The 18,905-nt window shown below is 43.9% G+C and overlaps 1 protein-coding gene and 2 non-coding genes across 9 annotated transcripts; all 3 read left to right on the forward strand.

Annotated features, from left to right (window-relative positions):
* The first annotated feature begins 1,813 nt into the window (after nt 1-1,813).
* Nucleotides 1,814-18,066, forward strand: KANSL2 (KAT8 regulatory NSL complex subunit 2). 7 transcript variants are annotated; one of them, XM_035101188.3, is made up of 10 exons: nt 1,814-1,875; nt 2,527-2,785; nt 4,283-4,461; nt 5,189-5,303; nt 9,159-9,322; nt 10,741-10,907; nt 11,204-11,300; nt 12,144-12,397; nt 14,507-14,746; nt 17,415-18,066. In XM_035101188.3, exons 2-10 carry the CDS (start codon nt 2,535-2,537, stop codon nt 17,511-17,513), a joined length of 1,566 nt encoding a protein of 521 aa, XP_034957079.3. In that variant the 5' UTR covers nt 1,814-1,875; nt 2,527-2,534; the 3' UTR covers nt 17,514-18,066. The 7 variants fall into 7 exon arrangements, with proteins under 7 accessions (XP_034957079.3, XP_088517332.1, XP_034957085.3 ...); XM_088661206.1 differs by having other exon boundaries at nt 12,144-12,295; XM_035101194.3 differs by having other exon boundaries at nt 1,857-2,028.
* Nucleotides 11,373-11,508, forward strand: LOC118081641 (small nucleolar RNA SNORA2/SNORA34 family). The gene has a single exon (XR_004692108.1). It is a non-coding gene; the product is annotated as a small nucleolar RNA SNORA2/SNORA34 family (small nucleolar RNA).
* LOC118081642 (small nucleolar RNA SNORA2/SNORA34 family) lies at nt 17,121-17,256 on the forward strand. The gene has a single exon (XR_004692109.1). It is a non-coding gene; the product is annotated as a small nucleolar RNA SNORA2/SNORA34 family (small nucleolar RNA).
* Nucleotides 18,067-18,905: the final 839 nt, after the last annotated feature.

Below are 18,905 nucleotides of genomic sequence, written 5' to 3' on the forward strand. Positions count from 1 at the left end.
TGTGGCCAGGCCAGATAGTTACAAATAAAAACAAATGCCTGGGGGGCAAAAGAAATTAGATTGTCTAGTGCCCCAAAAGGTGTCAGTGTCAGTGCCAAGTAAGCCTCACTTGGGAAAGCATTCTTTAGATAAGGGAGCACTACTGAAGAAGCCCATTTTCTTGTTGCCACCTCTGGCGTGATAGCACTGATACTGCAGAAGTCTCCCAATATGCCAGTGGAGCTGTTCTGCCAGTGAAGGGGGTTATGGGTGGTATAAGGGGAAAGCACATTTAAACCATGCCTACACCTTTTCATTTTACAACTACACCCATGATAATAATGGAACTTTGCACCAATACCCAGCCATTTGGGGCAGACCAAAGTTGTTGAGGTTTTTGTTTTGTTTTTTGATAAATTCAAAGTTTTGCCCACACACCTGCCACTTGAGGGTCATATTCCACATATCTGGTGAAATTGGTTTTAGTCCACAAAAATGTATGCCATAATACAGAGGTAGCTAATGTGGGTGCCTTCTTCACTCCCAGCATGTGGAGAACTATGTAAGACCTTGTTACAGGTAGGTAGCCGTGTTGGTCTGGGTCGAAGTAAAATAAAAAAAATCCTTCAGTAGCACCTTAAAGACCAACTAAGGTTTTATTTTGGTATGAGCTTTCGTGTGCATGCACACGAAAGCTCATACCAAAATAAAAACTTAGTTGGTCTTTAAGGTGCTACTGAAGGAATTTTTTTATGTAAGACCTGTGGGAGATTACCGGTAACAGCCAAACCTAACAAATGCATATTCTAGCTAGCTAGTTTGAGGAGGGGCTAATTCCACAGAGCTGGATGTCTGATAGGCCAATGTTCAGGCCATTGATACATAGCTGCCAAGTTTTCCCTTTTCTCGCGAGGAAGCCTATTCAGCATAAGGGAAAATCCCTTAAAAAAAGGGATAACTTGGCAGCTATGTTGATATACAATTGGTAGAGAGGACACTCTGTAATGTCATTTCCCCTCTTTACCTGGAAAAGGAAGAGCAATATAGTCTTTCCTGTTCCTCACTTCCTTTGACCAGGTTAGAGCAGGCATGCTTCTGCTTGCTCCAGCTTTAGTACGGTATAACATGTCTGAAGCTGGTTGTACTGCAAATATAAGTATTTTGTCTGGAAAGATTTTTACAGGTACTGTGAATCAATCCATGATTAAAAGTAGGTAAATCTTTTTAAACTTCCCAAGTAGTTGCCTGATTCTTTATTAACAAGGATAAGACAGGGAAGCCAGCTTATTTCATAGCTAGACTTGTTCAAAACAAGGTTTAGCAGCCTAATTTCTATGCTTTGAATTTTGATACCAACGATGGACTTTTGAAAAAACTCTTCAACTCACGCAGCGTGAGCGCCTGGAGGGATAAATTGCAACCAGTACCGGTATATCCTCTCCTACCCATTAAAACTCATCCCACATGCCCATTCCTTAGAGGAAACGTGGGGTAAATATGCAACAAATAAATTATAATCATCCCTTGGCCATGCTGGCTGCGACTGATGTGGGTTGTGTTGAGTCCAACAGCAGTCTGAGGGCGCCATGTTGGGTCCGCTCCTCCCCAGCCTGAACGCAGCGCGAGGTCAGGCATTTAGCGTCTAACTTCAACCCCGCCCTCTTACGTGATGAAATGGTCACGACCGTGAGCGGCAGCAGCTACAGCCAGTAAATTAGTGGGGTCCCGCCCACTGGCAGCGCGCCGTTGGGCGTGGAGGAGAGAGGTAGAGGGAGACAGGAGGGCTTTTTCGCTCGAGTGACGCACCTATCCACCAATCCCGTCCCCGCTCTCTGCCTCCCGTTCGGGTTGGCTTGCGATGGCGAGCGGGAGGACTTGCTGAAGCGCGAGGCGAAGGTAAGATGGCGGCGGGGGTGACCAAGGTGAGGCGTTGTTTCTAATGTATCGTTTTATTCCGTTTCTTCCCGCTTCTAGTGGGCAAACTGCTCCGCATTTCGTTGGCCAGGCGTGTGCCGTGGGGCTTTGGTGGTTTGGAGACGAAAGCCGAAGGTGGGAGCTGCGGCTGCGGGTGGGGAGCTCGGGCGAAGCCCCTGGCGGGAGGTGGCCAGCTCTTCCCATAGGGGAGCTCAGCAAGAATAAATGCGATGTCTTTTATTTCCCCATTTCAATTTTCTACAACGGCTGTCTCCCTCCCCCCATCACACTCCACTACCTTCTATATATATATTAATTTAACCACAAGGCAAGAAAATCAAGAAGTCTGCCCTAATAACTTAAAGAAGGAAAAGGGCCATAATGGGAGGGGGAGGGGTGGGGGGCGAGACCCCATTACGTTGCTTTCTCCCAAAACTTCGAGCAGCTTGGATGGAGTTTGGATATTTTTTTTCCATCGTAATTCGATAAAGCTGAGGAAGGCCAAGGTTGAAATCTTGTGCCTGGAAACTGATAGATTTAACAGGTTCCTCCCCCCACCCGCGTTCTTATGGTTATGTATTCACACCCTCTGTGTCAGTGGTGCTGCAGAGATTAATAAGATGCTCCTTGCAGACGCTGACATGAACAGAATTCGCATCCACGTGTTGCCTTCAAGTCGGGGACGACTCACCCCTGTGCCAAGGCCCCAAGAGGCCTTGTCATGTGCCTTTGCTCACCGGCAGTGCTCCCAGCCTCGTTTGGAAGGACACGAGTTCTGCATAAAGCACATTCTTGAAGACAGGAATGCGCCTTTCAAGCAATGCAGCTACATTTCCACAAAGAATGGGAAGAGGTGTCCAAGCGCAGCTCCCAAGCCTGAGAAAAAGGATGGGTATGTGTTACGTATGTTCAGATTATCTGTGGAGAGCTGACCAGGCTTCATCCATGTACAGTTGAAATCACATCACTTAAACATGTGCAAGTTGTGAGATGTACCAAGTATTCATACTCATGTTATGTTACTGCATGAGTCCTTGCTCTGGGCATGCCTTCATTAGGTGGCATATCCAGATCAATTTCTGAAGTGGCTGGTTACCTGTATGCATAGCAAAAACAAACTGCCATGGAGTATATGAAGAAGTGTGCATGCACACGAAAGCTCATACGAATGACAAACTTAGTTGGTCTCTAAGGTGCTACTGGAAGGAATTTTTTTATTTTGCCATGGAGCGTTTATTTTATTAGAAAAATTTATAAACTGCTTAATAAAAATCTCCCTCTAAGTGCTTTATGTAAAACCTTAAAAAAACCGCTTATCAATCATATGATAACTAAATTATGTGTCTGGGTAAAAAAAAGGTAAAGGACCCCTGACAGTTAAGTCACGTCGTGAATGACTCTGGGGTTGCGGCGCCCATCTCACTTTGCTGGCCAAGGGAGCCAACATTTGTCCGCAGACAGTTTTTCTGGGTCATGTGGCCAGCATGACTAAACAAGAGCAGCGCACGGAAACATCGTTTACCTCCCCACCGGGGCAGGCGGTACCTATTTATCTACTTGCACTTTGACATGCTTTCGGACTGCTAGGTTGGCAGGAGCTGGGACTGAGCAACGGGAGCTCACCCCCTTGCGGGGATTCGAACCGCCGACCTTCCAATCAGCAAGCCCTAGGCTCAGTGACACCAAATTGGGAGGGGTGGCTAATACCCCAGAGCAGTGTTTCTCAACCTTTTTTGGGCCACGACACACTTGTTCCTAAACATTAGGAAGAACTTCCCGACAGTAAGAGCTGTTTGACAGTGGAATTTGCTGCCAAGGAGTGTCGTGGAGTCTGCTTCTTTGGAGGTCTTTAAGTAGAGGCTTGACAGCCATCTGTCAGGAACGCTTTGATGGTGTTTCCTGCTTGGCAGGGGTTTGGACTGGATGGCCCTTGTGGTCTCTTCCAACTCTATGATTCTATGATTCCTAACCAGTTAAGGGCTTTATATACTAATAGTAAAGCCTTGAACTTGGCCCAGTAAAAAAATCTGTAGCTGGTGCAGATCTTTAATAAAATTGTGGTAGGCTTTCACTCCTGTTAGTAGTCCTGCTGCAGCATACTGCATAATGTACAGTTTTTGAGAGACAACTGCAAAGAGAGCCCCACATACACTGCAAAGAAGTAATGCAGTTACAAGCTATTCTGGTCCAGCAATGGTTGCAGCTGTTGTAAATGATTTGCTCAGTTTCAGAATCTAGGCTGCCATCAACAGGTTTTGTGTTCATTTCTACACTATACACAAAATGAAAACATACTTACTGCTGATTGTTTTATTATCAGTACTACTTTAGAAAAGGTTTGTATTTGGGAGCCAGAAAAGGTTGGTTTCTCTTTTGCCTCCCCATCTAGGGTATCGTTTTGTGCTGAACATGCTCGTAGAAATGCCCTGGCACTGCAGGCTCAGATAAAGAAGTCCAACCCTAGTCCTGTGCGGGAGTCCCTTCTCTGTCAGCTGAGCTCCTATGCCAAGACAGAACTGGGCTCCCAGACTTCAGAGAGTAACCGCAGTGAGGCTAGCAGAATACTGGGTAAGTTGAATAGGTGGTGATGGCATTGATCTGGTCATTAAAATAGGGTCTGTTACATCCTAATTAAAAATATTTTTAATTATCATTGAAAAGTAAAAGCCATCCAAGAGAGAAGATGGAAGCAGTGGATGTTAGATTTTTCACTCAGTGCTGTTTTATATATGCTGTTTTTTGTTACATGCCCTTCCCAATGCTGCTTTTTATAACCTGCTGGCCAAAATGTCAGGATGAGCAACCTATTGAACTGTAGAAGGGACAAGATTTGCAGAATCATAAAGCTGGTAAACTTCCAAAAAAAAAATTGTCTTCTGATTTCTGATTTGTCATTATGCTCATTCGTATGTGGTCATGAATACTAATTTTTTATTTAAGAAAAACCCAAATCTCTTGGTTCTGTGTCATAGGATGAGCAGCCCAATGTACTGGGAAAGAGGAAGAATGTTTATAGGGCTGTCTTGCAGCAATGTGCCCAATCTGGTTATAGTGTGCAGTTTGTTTCTGTGATCAAAGCTAGGTCTCTTAAGATTATGTAGAACTGTTGGACAATGGAAACCAGAATTAGTTGGTAGGACCATCCCTTTTCTCTTCCCCCCCCCTCCACCTTTTGGCTTTCCTTCTCTCCTCCCCGCCCTTCTTAATGCATAGCATATGCTCCAGGGATACCCACATGAATTAGATCCTTAAGAAAACTTTTCTCCAAATAACAAATGGGTTATTCTTCCTTCAGACGAGGACAGCTGGAGTGATGGAGAGCAGGAGCCTCTTACTGTAGATCAGACATGGAGAGGAGATCCCGACAGTGAAGCAGATAGCATTGACAGTGACCAGGAGGACCCCCTTAAGTGAGTCATATGAATGGTGAATTGCTGTTGTATGACACATCATAATTAAGAATTCCTGTCAACAGATGCTGAGAACTTCATTCCAATATAAGTCATCTTCAGGAAAAATGTGGTGGCCTTTGGATGACGTACCGCATAAGAGAATGGCTAGAGGATATAGATATATAATATTTTTATTGAAGAAAAAGAATTTTTAAACAATACAAATTACCAATCACAAAGCCAATTACAATTTCCCCCCTTTCCCCCTCACATCCCTCCCTCCCCCACCCTCTCAAGACTTCCCTCAGCTCCCCTCTGATTTGTTTGTACATACTGTTTTCTGCATGTTATAAAATTGTACCTTACATTATCTACCATATCTTCTACTAATAAATTGTGTGTGTTTATTCAAAACCTGCCAAGGAGTCCAAATCCTTTTGTTGTCTTTTTAAATAGTTTGTAAAAAGTTCCCATTCCTCTTTGAAGTCACAGTTGTCCTTCTCACGTAGTTTGTATGTCATCTTTGCCAACTCCGCATAACTCATCAGTTTTTCTTGCCATTGTTCTTTCATTGGGATTTCCTTATTCTTCCATCTTTGTGCTAACAAGACTCTTGCCACTGTTGTAGCGTACATAAATAAGTTCTTTATTTTCCTTGGCAGGTCTTGTCCTAGAATCCGTAACGGAAATGCTTCTGTTTTTTTTTTACAAATGTCATTTTAAACATCTTTTTCAATTCATTATACATATATCTTCTCCCAGAATTTTTTTACTTCTCTACATTCCCACCACATATGATATAAAGTACCTTCTTTTTCTTTACATTTCCAACATATGTTTGACCCGGTTTTACACATTTTTGCCATTTTTACTGGTGTAATATACCACCTGTACACCATTTTCATGTAGTTTTCCTTCAAAAGAGAACAATCTGTAAATTTCAAATCCAGCTTCCATAATTTTTCCCAGTCCTCAAATTGTATGTTGTGTCCTATATCTTGTGCCCATTTAATCATGACTGATTTGACCTCCTTGTCTTTTGTTTCCCATTCTAGAAGAATACTGTATGCTTTCTTCAATAGTTTTGCTTCTTCTATAACCTCCTTTTGAAATATGGAGATTGTATAGTTAAACCCTTTTTTTAAATCCTCCTTGAACATCTCATTTAAATGTCTATAATGCAACCAACTCTGAAAATGTTGGTTTTCTTTAATTTCTTCATAGTCTTTTAATTTCCATTTTCCTTCTTGATATTTCAATAGATCTCGATATGTAGGCCACTTTCCCTTTTTGCCAAGCGGTTTGAGTAGCGAAGCTTCTATTGGTGATAACCACCAAGGTGTTTTTTGTTCTATTAAATCCTTATGCCTTTCCCACACTCTCATTAATGATATCCTAATTATATGGTTATAAAATCCTTTATGTACTTTCCCTTTCCCATACCATAAGTATGCCATCCATATCTATTATCATGTCCTCCCAAATCTAATGCTTCTTCCTTTTCCAGTTATATCCAGTCCCTAATCCAAACCAAACATGCAGCCTCATAATATAATTTAAGGTCTGGGAGGACAAAGCCGCCTCTTTCTTTTGTATCTGTAAGTATCTTATGTTTAATCCTTGACCTTTTGCCCCCCCCCCCCCGGGACAAATTTAGAAATATCCTTTTGCTATCTTTTGAGGCAATCATCCTTAACCATTACTGGGACTGTCTGAAAAAGAAAGAGCATTTTCATTCAAACCATTCACATTCCAACTTAATATTTTAAGATTGGCCATTTTCAGAGTCACTTACAATATCCATTTTTCCACCTCCCTTCTGCTAGAGGGTCTGTTTTCCAGGACAGGTGGATATTTTAATTCTTGCACTTCTGGAGCAGATACAGTATAGTCATGCTATCCAAATGCAATCTTAGTTGACAGTTCTGTTTTTGAGCAGTCCGAAAATAGAATCATAGAATCATAGAATCATAGAGTTGGAAGAGACCACAAGGGCCATCCAGTCCAACCCCCTGCCAAGCAGGAAACACCATCAAAGCATTCCTGACAGATGGCTGTCAAGCCTCTGCTTAAAGACCTCCAAAGAAGGAGACTCCACCACACTCCTTGGCAGCAAATTCCACTGCCGAACAGCTCTTACTGTCAGGAAGTTCTTCCTAATGTTTGGGTGGAATTTTCTTTCTTGTAGTTTGAATCCGTTGCTCCGTGTCCGCTTCTCTGGAGCAGCAGAAAACAACCTTTCTCCCTCCTGGCTAAACATACCCAGCTCCCTAATCCATTCCTCATAAGGCATCGTTTCCAGGCCTTTGACCATTTTGGTTGCCCTCTTCTGGACACGTTCCAGCTTATCAGTATCCTTCTTGAACTGTGGTGCCCAGAACTGGACACAGTACTCCAGGTGAGGTCTGACCAGAGCAGAATACAGTGGTACTATTACTTCCCTTGATCTAGATGCTATACTCCTATTGATGCAGCCCAGAATTGCATTGGCTTTTTTAGCTGCTGCATCACACTGCTGACTCATGTCAAGTTTGTGGTCTACCAAGACTCCTAGATCCTTTTCACATGTACTGCTCTCAAGCCAGGTGTCTCCCATCCTGTATTTGTGCCTTTCATTTTTTTTGCCCAAGTGTAGTACTTTACATTTCTCCTTGTTAAAATTCATCTTGTTTGCTTTGGCCCAGTTGTCTAATCTGTTAAGGTCATTCTGAAGTGTGATCCTGTCCTCTGGGGTGTTAGCCACCCCTCCCAATTTGGTGTCATCTGCAAACTTGCTCAGGATGCCCTCAAGCCCATCATCCAAGTCATTGATAAAGATGTTGAACAAGACTGGGCCCAAGACAGAACCCTGTGGCACCCCACTAGTCACTACTCTCCAGGATGAGGAGGAGCCATTGCTGAGCACCCTTTGGGTTCGGTCAGTAAGCCAGTTACAAATCCACTGAATGGTAGCATTGTCTAGCCCACATTTTACCAGCTTCTTTACAAGAATATCATGGGGCACCTTGTCAAAGGCCTTGCTGAAATCAAGATAGGCTACATCCACAGCGTTCCCTTCATCTACCAGGCTTGTAATTCTGTCAAAAAATGAGATCAGATTAATAGATCAATAGACTTTGAGAATTCCTTTGTGCCCAGACACTTTCATTAAAAATATATATTTAGGCTGCATTTAAAAGTGAAAACTTTCTCAAGGATGAGAAAATCATAACTAAAATATAAAACCAGCATCACCACATACGTTCATTTATATATGTGTGAAAGCACCCTTTTCCATGTGCTAGCCCCCAGAATGTACAGCAGTTGTTTGTTGTATCCTTAAGGCGTTGGCCAGGTTACTGTTATGAAAGAAATGTTATCCCCTAACCTCTCTAATTGTGATTACAAACAGCAGCTCAATTGAAGCCTTAAAATGGCTCAAAAAGTGGTTTTAACTTTAGAACCAAGCCATCTCCATTGTAGCCACTCCAGGTATTTGTGTTGAGTTTGTCAAGTTAGCATCCTCTCTTAAAAGGTTAACGAAAATCCTGCTCTAAGTACAGTATATTCCGGCGTATAAGACGACTGGGCATATAAGACAACCCCCAACTTTCCCAGTCAAAATATAGAGTTTGGGATATACTCACCCTATAAGAAATACGACCAGGCGTATAAGACGACCACCGACTTTTGAGAAGATTTTCCTGGGTTAAAAAGTAGTCTTATACACAGGAATATACAGTATTCCTGTTGAAGGTCACAGGTCTACCTGATTCAGTGCTTTGCTGTTAAATGGCTTCCTTTTGCTACTTGACACTACTTTCTTCCTTTTTAATGACTTGAGAAAATGTGACTTGGATTGCTTCCTTATTAAATCGGATCCTGTTTCTGCAGACATGCTGGTGTGTACACCGCTGAGGAAGTGGCACTGATCATGCGAGAAAAACTCATCCGGCTGCAGTCTCTATATATTGATCAGTTCAAACGACTTCAACATCTCCTGAAAGAGAAAAAACGACGGTACTTACACAGCCGCAAGGTGGAACATGAGGCCATAGGTAAACAGCCATTGTCCTGTACATAAGCATTATTGGGTTGCAGCTCAGAGGCTTTGCTAAAGCTGTTCTAAAATTCATTAGGACAATCTGAAAGCAGTTTCCCAAGAGCTAGAATGCTTAATGCTTGACAAGTATTTCTGTAGATTTTTCATTACTTGTTATATCTACTGAAATTGTTTTCATAAGTCATCTTCCAATGAGCTAGGACATTTCCAAATCCTAGTTAGGAGTATTGAGCATCATTTGTCCCCAATGGTAGGAGAGTGCATAGGAAGGAATTCAATGTAGTGCTTAGCAGGTTGCTGTGTCAGCACAAACATTTCTGCTTGCCTGATGAAACGACCTGCCTCTCCTGCTCTTCAGCGGGTTCTCCCAACCCCCAGAGGCAATATGGGGAAGGGGGCAAAGGCCCCATTGCACAGGCTTCTGGCAGGGCCACAAGTGTGGGACTTGTTCCACACATGACTTTGGAAACCTGATGGAAGCATCAAAGGAGATGCGGACTCCTGCAGTTACTAACAAATAGTATACAATTCCTTGAAGTTTAAATGGTGAGGAGTATTTTCTCTGGTTAAATACACCTACAGTTGACTACCCTGTAACACCAGTTGGGTAACTTTCCCTACACAGTATCAAAACTTGATTTCCTAACACCTACCACTAATCAATTCTACAGGTTCTTTTACAAAATTTTACAAGTTAGCTGTCTTGAAACAGTTGCTCTTTAAAGGTGGCATAAAGCATTCCATGGGACAATCTGCAAGCAGAGAAATATAGAAAGGATCCTGTATAATCTTGTGGCTTGGTGCTTTTCCTAGACAATTTTTTCAAAATTGTGTGAAATGTTACTGGTTTTCATAGTAAGACATTGATGATCCAGGATAGTGGGTTTAGTACAGATTTGTTTTTGTGTGCATTTTGTATTGAGTGTAATATAATGAGGACCCAGGTGGCGCTGTGGGTTAAACCACTGAGCCTAGGACTTGCTGATTTGAAGGTCAGCGGTTCGAATCCCTGTGACGGGGTGAGCTCCCGTTGCTCGGTCCCAGCTCCTGCCAACGTCAAAGTGCAAGTAGATAAATAGGAACCGCTACAGCGGGAAGGTAAACAGTGTTTCCATGTGCTGCTCTGGTTTGCCAGAAGTGGCTTTGTCATGCTGGCCACATGACCTGGAAGCTATACGCCGGCTCCCTCGGCCAATAATGCAAGATGAGCGCGCAACCCCAGAGTCGGTCACAACTGGACCTAATGGTCAGGGGTCCCTTTACCTTTATAAACAAGAAGGAAGTGTTGAGCTCAAGTAAAAAATAATCTTCTCAAAAGAGGTTCACTAAACTAGCAGGTGCTTTGTTGGGATTGACAAGAATCAGGGCAGTGCTTTGAGTCTGCCTTGAGGATGCTTCCTTGGTGTCTTCCAGGTAGCAGCCTCCTGACAGGCCCAGAGGGACTTCTGGCTAAAGAACGTGAGAACCTGAAACGGCTGAAATACTTGAGGCGATATCGGCAGCGTTATGGTGTGGAAGCTCTTCTACACCGGCAGTTGAAGGAACGCAGAATGCTGGTCACTGAGGGTGCTGCCCAGCAGGTACTTGAATCAGGCTGTGCTTCTGTACCTACTAGGCACAGTGGAGCTAGAAATTGTGGGTTTTGTGATTTTGCTCTGAAATGTTGGAAGATTTTCAGATATGACACTTTGTTTTGAACAGGGCACAAACTTATTGTATCGGCTCAGCCTCTTACATTATTACGAATACATGTGGAAAGAGATGTTGAGATGATTCTCTATTGTGTGTATTTTGATTTCTGAATGGAAGAATGTATTCCTGTAAGAGGTAGCAGCTTTTCCACCAACAGCCTGCAAAATTATCTTGTGCTCTGCAGGCACACACCACCCGTTCTAGCCAGAGGTGTTTGGCCTTTGTGGATGATGTTCGATGTTCCAACCAGTCTCTTCCAATGACAAGACACTGCCTTACTCGTATCCTTTTAACCTATCAGTTGTCTGTATTAGTAGTTCTGGAAGTAGGAGAAGAATTGAATTGTTTTTGTTTTGGCCCTGAATCAAGGCTGCTGGCTTGCTATAGCCACTGGTTTCAAACAGGCGCCCAAAGAAATGTCTTCCTATGGTCTGTTGGCTGTTCAATTGCTTTAGACTAGAACAGCCAGTTCAGTTGGAAGCAACAAGCAAACCTCAAACTACAATAAGGTCACTGTCTGAAACAAGACTGATCCCTTCAGAATCACATACTTGAGTAGTTCCAGTTCCAGGATGATCTTTAAATCTTATTTTCTGAACTTAGACATAATTTGCTGCTGACTTTGTGTTATATTATCCTAGTAGTCTATTCCTGCATTAATTATTCAGCTGCTTTTGGTTTGCTCACAGCTGACTACTAGTTGTGATATGCAGAAGAAAAATTATCTACTAAAAATTCAAGCCCCATGAGTTTATAAGCTGGTTTTTACTTTGAGGCTAAAGTCCAGCATTTCCCCCTTAATATGGCGGTGTACTGCTACAGTAAATTTAAGGTGCTCTAGATTATTTATGTATGGATTATGAGATGTGCACCTTGATATTTTCTTCTAAATAGAAGTATTTCCAAGGAAAATGGAAATAAATAGGGACCTGTCACCTGCCATTCTATATATCTTATGTACTCTTCTGCAAATTATTCATTATTTTTAATGAAACATACAAAATTGCAGGCCTGCTGACTTACTAAAAGTCTGCTTTTAACACTTCCTTTTAGTTCTCATGTCCTGGAACATCTGATCTTGCCTTTTCGCGAATCTTGCTTGTCTCCTTTGACTGCGTCTTTAGATATTTGCCAGGATACCAACCAGCTTCTATTTAAGCTGTGCCAAGGGTCAGAAGAAGCACCCTGCAGCAAGCCAGTGCCTGTAAGCCTCTCCGAAGACCCCTGCTGCCCACTCCATCTCCAGCTACCACCTCAGATGTATGTTCCTGAACAGGTACTGTCTGTTCCCGAGGAGCTGGAAGCTGCTTCCATGGATCTGTACTTGAGCGCAGCTGAACTCCGGCCCACAGAGAGCTTGCCGCTGGAGTTCAGTGATGTAAGTGAATTGTAATGCAGCACCTGCCCATGGCACTTCAGAAGGCACAGTTACCTCTAACCTGGGTATGAGTACTTCAGTAATGACATGGGTTGAAGCTACATGTAAATGAATAAGGGGGAAGAGTTCTGATACATCAAAAGCATGGATTATCTAGGAGAAGCAGGGACCATGGGCGTGGTGAACAGGGCTGACCTTTGAGTACAGGAAAAAGTGTGTCACTTGAAAAAGTAGGTTGCTAATGCCATGCCTGTCGGTATTTCTAAAGGACTTGAATAAATTTGGTGCATTAAAATAAAGCAGACCCTATTCTCAGGTTTGCAGTCTAAATAATAGGCTAAACTGACAACTGAAGGGGAACAGAGTGAAAACTCAAGGGACAAGATCAAGCTGATTGAGCAAACATTTAGAGGGTTTCCGAGAGACTTCCAGGCATAGGAAGCAAGAAAGGAGAAAGGAGGCTGTTGGGGCATGAAGAGTGTTATTTTGGATTAATAGGAGAATACTTTCTGGGGAACAAAGAGTGAGGGGGATAAAGAGATTAGTGGGTGTGAGAAAATGAAGACACTTGAAAGTTCCTTTTATAACAAGCGAAGGGAGAGCTAAAGTAGAGAATGGAGGCATAGTATGATCAAATGCTTCTTCCTCCATGTTAAATAGAGGCACTTACACCTGTGGAAAACCTAGTTTTCTTTGCTACATTGACTTTGTGTATACATGTGGGTTTTTTGGGGGGGGGCACTTGGGATGTGTGGTCTCCCAGCTGCTTGCAGATGTTGTACATTTCTTGGAGGTGTGCTGTCTTGGAATATGTAGTTTTAGCTTTGCCTAGAAAAGCAACACATAAATGTTTTAAAATAAATAGATTAAGAATGAAATTGTGGGTTCCTCAGTATGTATTTTGAGCAAACACTTGTATTTGTGTAGGGCATTGAATTGATGGCCTGTTGTCATGTTCCTTGCCCTGACTGAATTTTAAGTGAAGTAATTTTGTCTATTCATATAAAGGGTTAGATTGAACCTTTTGTAACTCTTTGAAAACATCAGACCTTTAAAATCCGTATTTAAATGCTTTTTTTTAAAAGCAGCTTTTTCTCTATCCCATAAGGGTTATTAATCCTTGGATTACTAGGATGGCCTGTGTATTTGCTAAATCTGTGTACTTTATAAAAACACAGCATGCTGACTGAAATGTCTGTTTTCTAAAAATAATAGTGTAAAATCAGCTAGCAGTTTCATTCTAGGGCCAGCTCTGAAAGTGGTACTGAAAATAGTGATGGTGTCAGGCTTATGCTGAACATAAGGACATTTGTGGAGACTTGTGTAATGGGGGATATTGAGTCCTATCAGGCCATACTGCTTCTGTAGGGACCCTCTTCACATTCATGCAGCTTACATCCCACTGTAGGGAGGGAGTTGGAGGTCTGCCACGTAGTTCAACAAGGTCTATTGGGTACAATGAACACTGATCAGATTAGTTTCTCATACATAACTTGTTCTGAAGTGCAAGCACTGGGATGGTGGCTTTACCATGTGATTGCAAATGGGGACATTTTCTGTGGGGAGTAGAGTGTATTAATGAGCTTCTGTGTGGGTCTTTAATATCTTTTCCAAGAGGAACGTTGGGGCTTAATCCCTGCTGCTTTCTGGGTTACACTGGATTCCAGCTGCAAAGCCCTAGGCAGCTTTGTATGATCCCTGATGGCATTTATGCCATTATTTTGCTGTTTCAATTAAAATCAAAATCTCCCTAGATAGAAGTGTCCATATATTTGTTCTGAAACTATTCTGTTTTGAGGTAGAACCCTATCAAGAGGCAGCTATGGTCTGTCTCATTTTATCAAAGTGGCTGTTCTGGAATCACAAGCATCTCCTTTCTCTGTCTGCAAAAATGACTGTTAAGCTAAAAAGCAGACTCTGTGTGCCTTTTAATAAAATAAGGATGTCAGTCTGATTTTCATGTTTACTTTCAGCACATGCTGACTTTGTTTGATTCCTGCTTCCCTTCAGAAGAAGCTGAAATACTATTAGGAATGGGTTAAGGGAGGGGGACTGGAAACACCGTTTTGCCACATCTCAAAATGGTTTGTTTGGATTTCTCTGTGACAGGACTTGGATGTTGTTGGGGATGGCATGCAATGCCCCCCTTCTCCTCTGCTCTCTGATCCTTCTACTTCTCTTGAGAACCTATTAAACAAAAGTGATGCTGAAACCCCCACAAATGTGCCACCAAGTGAAGAGTTTGCTCAACAAGGACTTCTGAACCAGGCAGCACAGCCAGGCAGAGTGTTTTTCCCCAGACAAACGGCATTTTCTGCTTCAGAATTGCTACAAGAGCTACCCTCACAGGTACTGAGCTGGGCCTGGAAGAAGCTGCATGGGGTGTGAGTGCATTAAGGTTTGCTGGCGAAGGTCTTGCCTCCACTAAAGTCCAATGAGATTGCCTGTTCTGTAAAGATTTTCTTGAAGTCAGCCTGAATATGTGCGTAGGCTAGCCACTAAGGAAGAGGCAACCCATGCTTGTTTGTCAAGGGGATTAGCCATCTGCTCATTGTATGTTGGAGGAGGGAAGAGGACCGTCCCCCAGCCGTGTAACATTGCACAGCTGGCCTGGCGCATTAATGCAGGGGTGGGCAGTGGGTTAGGAGCTGGCAGGTGGCTGATGCTGTTTGTTTGAGTTTCCAGAACCGTGATTGGGTTCTATTTCTATTTCTATTTCTTTAATGTTTTATTACTATTTCTTTAATGTTTTCTCATCTTCGTTTTTTGGTGGCATTCTGCTAAATATATACCGTGTTTCCCCTTTTTTAAGACACCGTCTTATAACTTTTTTCTCTCAAAAAAACACAGGGTGTCTTATTTTCAGTGGGGTGTCTTATTTTTTTATTACCTGTCATCTAGCCCAAATTCTACCATCAAGTTACCCCAAAGCAGATGCAGCACATGAGTGTCTGAAGAGAGGGGAAAGAGACGGAAAAGGAGGGAGGGAGAGAAGTTCCAGAGCAACCCCCCAGCCCTCCGGATGCTGTGGGGCTGCAGTTCCCATTATCCCCAACCACTGGCCATGCTGGCTATTGGGAGTTGGAGTCCAGCAGCACCTGAAAGCCTGGCTTGGATGAACATCTTCTCCTTAGCCCTCCCCATCCGCTACGCTTTGAGCAACGTGACGATGGGGCAGAGCCGATCTGGGGAGGAAAGGTGGGGAGGCGGCAGCTGGGGAAGGTGGGGTTGGATTGAACCCTGAGAAAAGCAAACCCAAAAGGTCCACACCTCCTGTTTCTTGTGCCCATTTCTGCTTTGCTGCAGATAATATTTTTAAAAGGAAAAGGAAACTACCCAGTTATCTTCCTTTTTAAATGTGAAATTTAAACAGACAACAGAGTTCAATGGTTGTAAAGAACTAAGGAAAGACGTCTGTGCATTTCTCAATTGGCCGGGAGGGTTCCACAATTACACACACACACACAGAAAAGAAACGGAGGGGTGAAATTGTAATAATAGTGATGATGATAAGATATAGTTTGCATTTCTGTACATTGCAAAAAGGGAAGAAAACAAGAAAATGCAAGAATCCAAAAGGCACACCCCAGTCGCCCTCCCACCCAGGCCCCTGATTTCTGCCGATCCGGAGGCCACTGGCTTACGTGGTTCGCTCGGCCCGGCAGGGCGCTCCAAGTGCTTGGCGCTGCGGAGCGTTTGGCGTGCTCCACGCTGCAGCTGCCGGTTCTGGGTGGCGGGGAAGCAGGTCTCCTTGGCCGGGCCAAGCGGAGGCCGCTGGCTCAGGCGCTCCGCCCGGCCCGACAGAGTGCTCCAAGCGCTCAGTCCTGCAGAGCGCTCGGCGCGCTCCACACTGCAGCAGCCGGATCTGGGCGGCGGCGAGGCAGGTCTCCTCCGCCGGGCCAGGCGGAGGCCGCTGGCTCAGGCGCTCCGCCCGGCCCGACAGAGCGCTCCAAGCGCTCAGTCCTGCAGAGCGCTCCAAGTGCTCCATGCTGCAGCCGCCACTTCTGGGCGGCAGGGAGGCAGGTCTCCTCGGCCGGGCCAAGCGGACGCCGCTGGCTCAGGCGCTCCACCCGGCCCGACAGAGCGCTCCAAGTGCTCAGTCCTGCAGAGCGCTCCAAGTGCTCCATGCTGCAGCCGCCACTTCTGGGCGGCAGGGAGGCAGGTCTCATCGGCCGGGTCAAGCGGAGGCCGCTGGCTCAAGCGCTCCGCCCGGCCCGACAGAGCGCTCCAAGCGCTCGATGCTGCGGAGCGCTTGGCACGCTCCACGCTGCAGCCACCGGTTCTGGGCGGCAGGCCTCCTCGGCCGGGCGGAGGCAAAACCGCTGGCTCGGGTGCTCTGCGCGCTCGCCGCTGCAGCAGCAGCTGGCTCCAGGCACCAAGCCGGCAGGCCTCCTGCTGCTGCAGCCGGCGTTCTGAGTCCCGCTGGCTGGCTGGGGCCCTCGGCGGTCTCGCTCCACACGGCATGGAGGTATGTCTTATTTTCAGGGTATGTCTTATATTTCACAAATGTTTAAAAATCCTGCCATGGCTTACTTTATGGCTACGTCTTAAAAAAGGGGAAACACGGTATATATATTTACATGAGTTCAGCTTATACCTGTTTGTTGTGCACATATTTGTTCTCTCAATTCTGCTCAAGACAAAGACTGTTTTCCTCCCATGCCCTCTTAAATGGAGACTTTTAATTGTCTTACCAACCAGGAATCGAAACCGATCCATTCTGCAGGCCTTGAATTGAAGGCTAATGGTTTGCTGTCACCATTGGTTTCAAGCAGGTGCCCAGAGGAAATCTTTCCCATGGTCTGTTGGCTGTTTTGAATGTTTGAATGGATTAGCCAATTCACTGGGGAGTAACATCCAACAAAAGGGGAGAAAGCACCTTCTCTGGCCTGGGTATGACCTGATTCTAGAGTTGCTGTATTGCATCCTTTGCATAGGAACACACTAGGTCCAGTTTCTGTATAAAAAAAAAAGCATAGGATACGATTGTCAATTTTATCCTCTCTGTTTCTACTAGAATATACAGCATCTTGTGACAACTGGGCCGGGACTGGAGGAGGGTAAAAAGGAAGAACCTGCAACCAATGGGAATTCAGAACCAGCTTCCATCAGCTGATAAAACTCAAAACAGATGGCAATCCCCCCCTTGACGATGAAGCATCTGCTACTCTTGGACTCCTGGTTCTGTGTGTTCCTCCATCTCCATATTAAATATTTCTAGATTAGTGAAATCTCTTTCTGGAAGGCCACATGGCTGGCAGGTTTTGGGTGCTTTTCTAGTGGCTGATAGCCTTTTAGGGTTGCTTGGTTTTTAATAATTGGTACTGATATAAATTCCGATAAGGCATGAGAGAATACAAACACTGGGGAGCCACACCTAGTTTATATTCATAGTCCTAAATTCATAATAAAAGGGAATGGCTTGGAAAACATTTTGTAACTGGATTATTGGGACTATGTTTTAAGTCATGGATTTGTCCATGCTAAAGAGGTTTGTGAAGTGCTGTGCACTTGCCTGGTGATGTCTGATGGTGTCGATGCTGCACAGCTATCCCTTCTCTTTCTTTCTTTCTTTCTGGCATTTAAGTCTGTAATCAAATATCCACCTGTAGCTTTAACTTGTGTACATATCCCATGTAGTATAATAAAGACACTGGATAATGTTTATAGCTTGCTTTTACAACTATGACTTTGATTGGTACATAAGAAGAGCTGTACTGGATCGGACCAAAGGCCCACCTAGTCCAACATACTGTTTTCACAGCAGCTAACCAAGTGCCTATGAGTAGCCTAGAATCAGGACGGGTGTAATAGCCCTCTCTTATGCATGATCCCAAGCAACAGGTATCCAGAGGCATACAGTCTCTGATATGGGAGGTAAGTATGTAGCCATAATGATTAGCAGCCATCGATAGCTTTATTCTCTGTGAATTTATCTAATCCCCTTCCAAAGCTGTCCACGTTGGTGGCCATCATTCCATCTTGTAGTAAATTCTATAATTCTAACTCTGATTCCTTATGTTTGTCTGGCTCTTCCAAAAATCATTCCAAAAGAAAAGTGGGGTGTTAAATGAGAGGCACCTACTTGCATCTTTTATGTGTTGTGTCAAAGCAAAGTTGTGTCAAAGCAGAAGTCAGTGTTCAAGCTGAAACGGGGGCTGCCCTAAAAAAAGAAGTAGTAAATTTGGACTCCCTTCTTTGTTATCCATGTTTGCAGGGAACAATGAAAAAATGTGTAAACAGTTGGTCCTCTTGATTATGGTGTTGGTGCTAATGCTTGTCATGCAACGTTAGAAAGATGCCTCTAGACTTTGAACAGACAACTTGCATGTTAAGTGGGTCACCTTGGCGTGGTGGAAAGTTTAGCACAACTTCAATGAAAGCTGCCTAATCAAATGTAAATTGCAGGTGGACATTTTTTTAATTGTTAAAAAGAACTTTATTTACTTTTTAAAAAAATATGCAAAAAAAGAAAAGACATGAACATAATCAACACAACTTAACAAAA

This window comes from Zootoca vivipara, chromosome 2, assembly GCF_965207765.1.
Source record: "Zootoca vivipara chromosome 2, rZooViv2.hap1.1, whole genome shotgun sequence".
Classification (NCBI taxonomy): Eukaryota; Metazoa; Chordata; class Lepidosauria; order Squamata; family Lacertidae; genus Zootoca; species Zootoca vivipara.

Excerpts from the sequence above, each read along its gene's own strand:
- KANSL2 (XM_088661204.1), top strand. The coding sequence starts at position 2,514 with ATGCTCCTTGCAGACGCTGACATGAACAGAATTCGCATCCACGTGTTG. Across the intron at positions 2,786-4,282 it reads AAGCCTGAGAAAAAGGATGG|GGTATCGTTTTGTGCTGAAC; the intron begins GTATGTGTTACG and ends CTCCCCATCTAG. Across the intron at positions 4,462-5,188 it reads TGAGGCTAGCAGAATACTGG|ACGAGGACAGCTGGAGTGAT; the intron begins GTAAGTTGAATA and ends TTCTTCCTTCAG.